Below are 9,271 nucleotides of genomic sequence, written 5' to 3'. Positions count from 1 at the left end.
AGTGTCAGCTTTCCTGCTCCTCTGATGCTGCTTGGCCTGCTGTGTTCATCCAGCTCTACACCTTGTTATCTCAGATTCTTCAGCATCGGCAGTTCCTACTATCCCTGAAAAAGTTTTCTCTTTAGCTCCTTTGGCTCAATTTTGCATCACTTTGATGCTTCAGCACATTATTCCAACCCTGACGACTGTGTTCTCAGCACACTGAAATTCCCTCTCTGATACTCTTTGCCTCTTCAGTTAGTTCCTCTCTGTGATGCTAATTAAAACTTACCCTTTGCCACCAGTTTTTGGTAAGCTGTCCTCTTAGTTTCTTATGTGGCTTGGTGTCAAATTTGGTTTGATATTGCTCCTGTGAAATACCTTGGGGACACTTTATTATGTTAATGATATTACATAAACAGAGTTGTTGCAGCTCCCACAGATGTTGCACAGTTGTGTGTGTGATGAGCCATATTGCTAGGAATTAGTGAGTAGCAAATAAAAACCAAAAGAACTGCGGATGCTGTAAATCAGGAACAAAGACAAAGTTGCTGGAAAAGCTCAGCAGGTCTGGCAGCATCTGTGAAGGAGAAAACAGAGTTAACGTTTCGGGTCCGGTGACCCTTTCTCAGAACTTGCGTGTAATTAGTGAGTAGCATACTGTTGAATGAAGTCATGGATTTAAAAGTGAAAGTACGTAATTTTAAAATAGGATCAAAAATGTGAAAGCGACTATACTAAACCATAATTCTGATCACACTGACTTTGTTCATCATTAAATTCATAAGCACAGCCCAAAATGGATTTAGGTGCTGTCTCATTTTAGACTATCCGCAACAAATGAATTTTAGATATGGTCAATTTAGATGTTCAGATCTGAAAACTGTAGATTCTTAATTTTCAAGCACTCCAAAAGAAAAACCAGCTGAGAAAATGGAGATCTCAGTTTAGAGTTTGGGCTGCTCACTATCAGAAACTCCACTGCTACATCTCACTTTTGATCTAATATTACCTCTTGGTGGCACCATGGTTAGCACTGCTGCCTTTCAGTATCCGGGGACCCGGGTTTGATTCTAGCCTTGGATAACTGTCTATGTGGAGTTTGCACATTCTTCCTGTGTCTGCCTGGGTTTCAGCCAAGTGTTTTGGTTTCCTCCCACAGTCCAAAGATGTGCAGGTTAGGGGGATTGGCCATGCTAAATTGCCCAGTGTCCAGGGACGTGCAGATTAGGTGGATTAGCCATGGCAAATGCAGGTTACGGGTATAGGGTGGGAGGGCACGGGACACTTTGCACAGGGTGGGTGCAGAAATTGATAATACTGCAACAATTTTCAGGAAAGTTCAGATTATAAAGGTGAAAGCAACTGTCAGTATCCAATGATCACAGACGTTGAAGCAAACAGACCAGAGTTAGACGTTGGGACGGAACAAAATCCCCAACACAGCTGTCTCTGTGGGGATTGCTTGGGAAATTGAAAATTCTGATGGCTAATTCCACTGAGTCTGGAATTCTCGAAAAATGCTTCTCAATTTCAGAGTTACTACTCAGTTAAGCTTGATAGTTACCCAGGAAACACTCAAGAATCATAAACCGTCTCCAACTCACCCCTGCAACTAATTATCCCCAATCCCCCACACATCCCTGACATCCATCCCTCAGTCAGCCACCAATACCTTCATCCCCACAACCCATTCTCCCCTACTGCTGTCCTGATCCCTCCCTGATCCAACACCCCCACTGCCACCAACTAAGCAGACCCTTCCCAGCTATCAGACCTGACACCCCTCACTGGATCCAAGGCCCACAGCTCCCAAAACACACACCGCTGCCAGACGCAGTTATTCGCCCCGCTTTTAACTCAAACTGATATCTCTCCCATGACCTGCCGACCTGACCCTACCCTTTACACTGTGTGGAATATCCAGGCCTAAGTACAGCATTAACGATCGTTAAATAGTAAGTCATATACAGATCACATTTATTTCTGATCTTTTGTAGTTATACTTAGAAAAAATCCATTGTAGTTGAAATAGCATGATGTAATTTGTTTTTGTACTAAAACTTAAACTTGATTAAATAAAAGATAATATCTATTTAATATACCCAAAACCTAATTAGTAAGTACCCCGTATAGTACTGAGTCAGAATAGTTCAAGGTTTGAATTGTAGTCTGTGCTGGATTCACTAGTTCTGATGGTACAGCAGTAAGGGTACATCAGTTGATTTGCTTTGAGTGGGAAAAGAAAATATCAGTCACTCCTGATTGCTACCTAATGACTAACTGGAAAGCGTGTCACGTGAGTGAGTGTAGCATCAAACTTGAGTGGTCATGTGAATTCACCCACAGTGAGTTCATGCAGCCTGATAGGAGAAAGATGCAGGATTTGTTTTGTTTCCTATTGAATATGCAATTTCTTTCTTATCTAGTAGGATAAGCAATGTTAAGGATTTGCCATTAGTCTCCAGGAACTTTAGTACATTCTTTACCTTTCTTCACCTTTAATCCAAATTTTTTATTCAACTTCTGAAATAAACACTTTGTACCTATGGAATCAAAGACCACAACATGGGAGGCCATGTGGCTAATTGTGTCGGTTCCAACCATTTGAGATAGCAACTTGGAACTAATCCCACTCCTGTATTCCCTCAACATAACCTCCAATTGAACTATTTATTAAAAGAAGTAGTGGTCTCTGTGTCACTCATTCCCAATGGCAAACATTCTACCTTACCACTACCCCATGCATAAAGGAATCTCTCATAATAACTCTCCTCAACTTGACTGGCAATTGATGAGCCCACCCCACCCCCCACCCCGTTTGTTAGTCCCTCAATCGGATGAATAATCTTACCCTATTTGTTGTAAAAACCCTTCCTAATTTTAAAAACTTATATTAACTCATTTCAATCTTCTCTCCTGGACTACAACAGGTTCCAGTCTCAAGTAATTCCTTACGCCAACTATTATCCCTCACTGCCTTTCAGATTCTTTACGTTCAGTATGTACTCGACTTAGTATATTATTCTTGTAGATCATATTACAAAACTAAAATTTCCATTAATCTTCCTGTTTCACTAGCCAGTTTAGATCTTAAGGTAAATATGAAATGCATTTTATATTAATTTCTTCATCATTTTGTATCCTGTGCAGGTCGCTTTGGATATGTTGAGCCCACAACTTGCTTTGCCTGTTGTCTACAAACACCTCAAGCAAGGTGGAGTCTGTGCAGTATATTTAGCAAAGTAAGTTTGCTTAGTTTTGGTGTGGTTAACCTTATCATAAAGAAACTTTCTTCATCTCTTGGGCCAATGCATTTTATAGTGAATAATTTTGAAGCATAGTTACTCTTGTAAAGTAGGAAACGCAGCAACAAATTTACCTACTTATCCCAGAAGTGGCAATGCAACAATAAGTGAAGTGATATCGCTGGATTTACATAACATCATCAATAAGTCTGAAGGTGGTGGTCACATAGACCTATTGAGTGGTCTTCGCCTTCCCATCACCTACCCACATGTCCCCCATATCTGTCTGAAATTTAACTGGGGGGTGAGGGAATCATTGGGCAGCTCACCACCCGTTGGGCCTATAGTGGCTACCTTAAGTGGCTAGTTAAGGAGCACTTAAGAGCTTTATCTCACTGCCTCTGGTATTTTACCTAAGGCCATGCAGGAAAGCCAACAATTTCAGCTTCATGGAATAGCAGTGATTTGGAGTATTGGAACCACCTTTTCAAATCGTGAGAGTCTGTCACATGTACTACTGCCTTTAACCTACCCTCAGGCCTGTTAAACAAAGCCCTCACACCTCTGCCCTGCCTACACCGAACACTACAACAGGTTGGCTCCTCAGTGTAGTAGGACTTTATTTAGTATCATTAGTGTCCACAGTTCCTGGGAGTGCTTCTGAGACCATAAAGTGGCCAATTATCCAGCAGATTGGCCAGCAGCGCTCTAACACAAGACTTCCACCTGAAATAAGAATGCCAGGCTTGACTTAATGCAAATAAAATTTCTTCAAACAGGAAGAGGGTAGTGAGTTAGACGATCATCCATGATCATATTGAATGGTGGAGCAGGCTTGTAGGGTCAAATGACTTGCTCCAATTCCTATTTTCTCTATTTAATTTGTATAGGCTCATTGTTGGGAATGTGGGTAGAGAGACCCTAACCCCACACTGACATCTTAGCTTGGGCAGGAGTGGGGAATCAGGGACTAGAATGGCCTGAAACACACTTGCATAGCTAGGCAGGAGAGAATCATGCAATTAAGAAAGAACTGTTTACTTTCACAAAACTTAAATCAGTTATTTGGAATTCCCTGCATAAACTATTTTACTTTTGATTTCTATTTTCAACTTCTCAAAACCATGTTCTGATCAAGCTTTTGGTCACTTCTCCCAAATCTTGCATCATGTTTAGGTGTGCATTGTTCGTTCCTTTTATCTAATTTTCCTTCTAACCTGTCACTTCCCTGTCACCCATGCAACACGATTTTTTTAACGTCAAGGCTGTTATATAAATGAACATTGTTGCTGTAAAATTGTGAAAGGTTCCTAGTATTCTGGGTTCTTCTGCTAACCTATGTTTTGTGTAGTATTACCCAGGTTGTTGATCTATTGGAAGGAATACGCAGCTGCCAGTTATTCCTCTCTTGTGAGAAGATCTTGGAGGTCATTCACAGGAACTGGCTTGTTGCACCAGCTCTACGGAAGGATGGCAGCACAGCACCCCGAGTGAAACCGCAAAACAATGTGTACAACAAGTCTGAAGATGAACAAAGAAAAGATGGAACCATGCTCCTGGAGGATAATGGTAGAGTATCCATCCTGCTTCCTGCATTTCCAAATTTACTGACTGTTTGCCCCTGCAATGTGAACATTAAAGTGAAAGACTTGAGTGGCTACCCAATCCATGCAAATTAACAAGGCTGGTGCAAATACTCCAAACCCCAGAACAACTGGATTCCAGAGAGTCACAACAGTGCACAAAGTAAGGGAGCACGATGCTGGTGAAGTGGTTGGTACACAATCCCAAGAACCATTTTATACATAAAAGTGTAAAAAGTGAATGAATGGAATTTTACATTTTGAAAAGGATGTTGAGCAGATAGGGTTAGGGTTACATAACCTGATGTAACATAAAGGCAAAGAGACAAAGAAATTTGAGGTTCAAATGCCACTCTTTACTAATTGTACTGATCTCATTGGAACAATAATCAGAGTGTTATAATTGAGCTCAGTATCTCCAGTCTAAGGAATGTGATTTGAAAAAAAATCAGTTGGTGTTTTGTGATTGCTATATTACAAATTCTGATGTAAAGTGCATGTAGGTAGGTACCGAATGAGGATAAATTAGCAAATACATGTGAAGAATGAATATTTTCTGAATGTTTCCAGCATTTTCTGTTTACATTACTGGGAGAATAATCACTGGTTGTAGTGCGAAAGAACTTCCATTGACTGACTGAAGAATCACTAGCCGAGCACTGGGAGGTGAATATATACTTGAAAATTGAAATAATTCCATGCAACAAAGAAAAGAGCACGGCAACTGGATAGCTCAAAGAGCCAGCATGGGTCAATGGGACAAATAGCTTCTCGCTGTGCTGTAAGATTCTAAGAGATTGAGCATTCAGGGAAGGAGGGATGGAAATTGTGAAACATAAATAAAAAGTGGTTAGAAGATATTGTTTTATTTTATTAATAGCTGAGAAAAACAGTCTTTGAAGTTAACATATAACCTGGTATTATGTTTTACATTAAATACAGGTGAAGAGGAAGACAGTAAGCCTTTTTGCACAATACCTTATATTGCCAGACCTCATCATGAACAAGTTTCTCACACAGGTGAGTCCAGCATGTTTTTATCAGTTGTGGGATATGGGCATCGATGTCCCATCCCTAGTTGCTCTTAAAGGTGATGGTAAGCCGCCTTAAACTGTTGCAGTCCATGTGCTGTAGGTAGAACCACAATATTGTTGGGGAGGGAATTCCAGGAGTTTGTCCTGGTGACGGTAAATGAACAGTGATATAATTCCAAGTCAGGATGGTGAGTGTCTTAGACAGGAGTTTGCAGTTGATGATGTTCCCACGTACCTGCTGCCCTTGTCCTTCCAGATAGAAGTGGTTGTGGGTTTAGAAGGTGCCAAGGATCGTTGATGAATTTCTGCAGTGCATCTTGTAGATAGTATACACTGATGCTACTAAACTTCAGTGCTGGAATATATTTATGGATGTGGTACCAATGGAACAGGCGGCTTTGTTGTGGATAATGTCAATCTCCTTGAGTTTTGTTGGAACTGCACTCATCTGAGCAAGTGGGGAATATTCCATCTCACTTTACTTGTGCCTTGTGATGGTGGATAGGTTTTTTGGAGTCAGGAGGTGACTTACGTGCTGCAGTATTCCTATCCTGTGCCCTGCTCTTGTAGCTACTGTATTTATCTGGCAAATCCAGTTCAGTTTCTGGTCAATGACAATCAAGATGTTGATAGTGAGGGATTCAGTGATAGTAATGCCATTGAAAGTCAAGGGGTGATGATTAGATTGTCTCATATTAGAGATTTTTATTACCTGGCATTTATGTGGTGCTAATGTATCACTTTTCAGCCCGAGTCTGCATATTGTCCAGGTCACATTGCATTTGGACATGGTCTGCTCTCAATATCTCAGGAGTTTCAAATTGTGCAGAATGTTGTGCATTCATCATTGAACATATATCATAAGGTCAAATGTGCGTAAGGTCATTGATGAAGCAGTTGAAGATGGCTGGGCCTAGGACACTACACTGAGGAACAATGTCCTGGAGCCAAGATGACTGACCTCCAACAACAATTTTCTTTTTTACTGGATATGACTCCAACCATTGGAGAGTTTTCCCCGATTCCCATGGACTCCAGTTTTGCAAGGGTTCCTTGATGCCACAGTTGGTTAAAAGTGACCTTGATGTTATGGGGCTGTCAATGTCCCTCACCTCTGGAATCCAGCTCTCTTCCCATGTCTGAACCAAGGGTATAACGAGGTCAGGAAGGAACTGAATGCCCCTGGCGGAACCCAAATTGGTCATCAGATACTGCTAAGCAGGTGCTGCTTGATATCACTGTCTATGACACCTTCCATCACTTCACTGATGATTGAGAGTAAACTGATGGGGTGGTAATTGTCCAGGTTGGATTTGTCCTGCTTTTGTGCATTGGCATGCTTGCGCAATTTTCCACATTCAGTTAGATGCCACTGTTGTGATGGTAATCTTTGCTCTGACTTTAATGTTATCTGATTGATGCAGGTAAGTGTAACTGATACACAATTGAGTCAAGACCATAAGAAACCAAAGCAGAAATAGGGCATTCAACCCATCTGCCCTTTCATTCCGTGAGATCTGATGTCTGATCTGATAATCCTTAAATCCACTTTCCTGCCTTTTCACAACCCTTGATTCCCTTACTGATCTATCCACCCTGTTTATACCCCTCACAATCTTACGTACCTCAACTAAGACCCCGCTTTACCTTCTCTACTTTAAAACAACCCATGCTGATCCAGTCTCTCTTTCATAGCTAAATGCTCTATCCCAGGCAACATCTGGTGAATCTCCTCTACAACCCCCCAGTGCAGTCACATCCTTCCTATAGTGCAATGACCGGAACTACACACAGCACTCCAGCTGTGGCCTAACCAAAGTTTTGTGCAGCTCCAAGATAATGTCCTCCCTGCTCTTCTAATCTATGCCAACAGATAAAGGCAAGTGTTCCATATGCCTTATCTACCTATTAACCTGTCCTGCCGCCTTCAGGGATCCATGGACAAGCAGCTCAAGATCTGTCTTTTCTGAGTGTCCTGCCATTCATTGAGTATTCCCTTGACTTGCTGCTTCTTTCGAAGTGCAGCACCTCACACTTTACAAGGTTAGATTCCTTCTGCCATTGACCTGCCCAGCTGACCACTCCATCTATATCTTCCTGTAACCTAAGACTGACTTCCTCATTGTGAACCACCCAAATAATTTTTATTTCACCTGCAAACTTACTTGCCACTCACCACCACCCCCCCACAACATTCTCTTTTATATCATTTACATATATCACAAACAAGAAGGGACCCAGCAGTGCTGTATGAGGTCATCACTGGACAGTAGCCTCCAAGCACAAAAACAGCTTTCTACCATCTTCCTATCAGTCTCCCATGTGGAACATTGTCAAAGGCTTTGCTGAAATCCACATAAATGACATCAACTGTACGACACTCGTCTACACATCTGGTCACCTCCTTGAAAAATTCAATCAAATCTGCTAGCATGACTTCCGTCTTGCAAAGCCCCACTGACTATTCCTGACCAAACCTTACCTCCCCAAGTGGAGATTAATTCCCTCCTTCAGAATTCTCTCCAATAGTTTCCCTTCCACTGATGAGACTCAATAGTCTGATTCCCTGAATTATCCCTACCACCATTTTTGAAACGTGGAATTCTTTTGCGTACCTCTTTGACGAAGCTTTTGGTCCTCTAACATAATTTCTCCTCTTACAGCTGATTGTCATACTTTGGATGAAATGTAACTGTGCTGCACCACTCCTGACAACATACTCAGAAGTGGACAAGAGTTCCACTCTTTCGCTTTCTGCCTACTCCCATATGAGTCCAATTCAAAGTTAAAATGCCAGAGGAGTACATGGGACACAGGTGTGATGATCATGCAGTGTACAGATTTTACCTGACAAATATGAGTAAACTATAAAACCTTTCAATTCATCAAATTTACTGCCCAACTCCATTTCCATTAATGTAAGAATTATTGGGAGCACAATGGTGGCGTGCATGATTTTCAAAACTTAAATCTCTATCATAAATATTTTGCATTACATTGGTTTCACTTTATTCATGGGTGCAGCACTGTTATTTGTTGAGACTAGCGTACTGGTACACATGGTGGTTGGCGTGTATTGATCGTTAACAGGGGAGGTAAGGGACAGAATTAGGTGTTGGTAGGAATATTACTGGGAAAAGAAGTGGAGAGAGTTCGAATCTTATCCACTAGAGTTCAATATTTCCACAAAAATATGCTATCAGAAGTTGTTTCAATTGTTAACAACAGATTCTTATAATTGTTCTGTGCGTTGTTTTTCCGAAACAGCTTTCCTTGTTAAACTAAGAAAATTTAGACCTGTCCAGTTATATTCTACTGCACACAACAGTGAAAACAACAGCAAGTCCCCATGGAATTGTGAAGACTGAGTTCTATGTACTGTTCCAATCTGTATTAAATCACTGCGATAAATAAAACAAAGTGTATT

The 9,271-nt window shown here is 41.2% G+C and overlaps 1 protein-coding gene across 2 annotated transcripts; it reads left to right on the top strand.

Annotated features, from left to right (window-relative positions):
• Positions 1-3,138: 3,138 nt before the first annotated feature.
• Positions 3,139-9,260, top strand: LOC109910553 (tRNA (adenine(58)-N(1))-methyltransferase, mitochondrial). Of its 2 annotated transcripts, none has more exons than XM_048597153.1 (4): positions 3,139-3,224; positions 4,579-4,796; positions 5,753-5,830; positions 9,112-9,260. In XM_048597153.1, the coding sequence occupies exons 1-4, from the start codon at positions 3,145-3,147 to the stop codon at positions 9,210-9,212; spliced, it is 477 nt and encodes a 158-aa protein (XP_048453110.1). In that variant the 5' UTR covers positions 3,139-3,144; the 3' UTR covers positions 9,213-9,260. The 2 variants fall into 2 exon arrangements, with proteins under 2 accessions (XP_048453110.1, XP_048453111.1); XM_048597154.1 differs by lacking the exon at positions 9,112-9,260 and adding an exon at positions 8,508-9,102.
• The last annotated feature ends 11 nt before the right edge of the window (positions 9,261-9,271 follow it).

This window comes from Rhincodon typus, chromosome 5 (genome assembly GCF_021869965.1).
Source record: "Rhincodon typus isolate 14 chromosome 5, sRhiTyp1.1, whole genome shotgun sequence".
NCBI classification, from domain to species: Eukaryota; Metazoa; Chordata; class Chondrichthyes; order Orectolobiformes; family Rhincodontidae; genus Rhincodon; species Rhincodon typus.
This window is presented reverse-complemented; position numbering and strand designations above follow the sequence as displayed.

Excerpts from the sequence above, each read along its gene's own strand:
- LOC109910553 (XM_048597153.1), top strand. The coding sequence starts at position 3,145 with ATGTTGAGCCCACAACTTGCTTTGCCTGTTGTCTACAAACACCTCAAG. Across the intron at positions 3,225-4,578 it reads TGTGCAGTATATTTAGCAAA|TATTACCCAGGTTGTTGATC; the intron begins GTAAGTTTGCTT and ends TGTTTTGTGTAG. Across the intron at positions 4,797-5,752 it reads CATGCTCCTGGAGGATAATG|GTGAAGAGGAAGACAGTAAG; the intron begins GTAGAGTATCCA and ends CATTAAATACAG.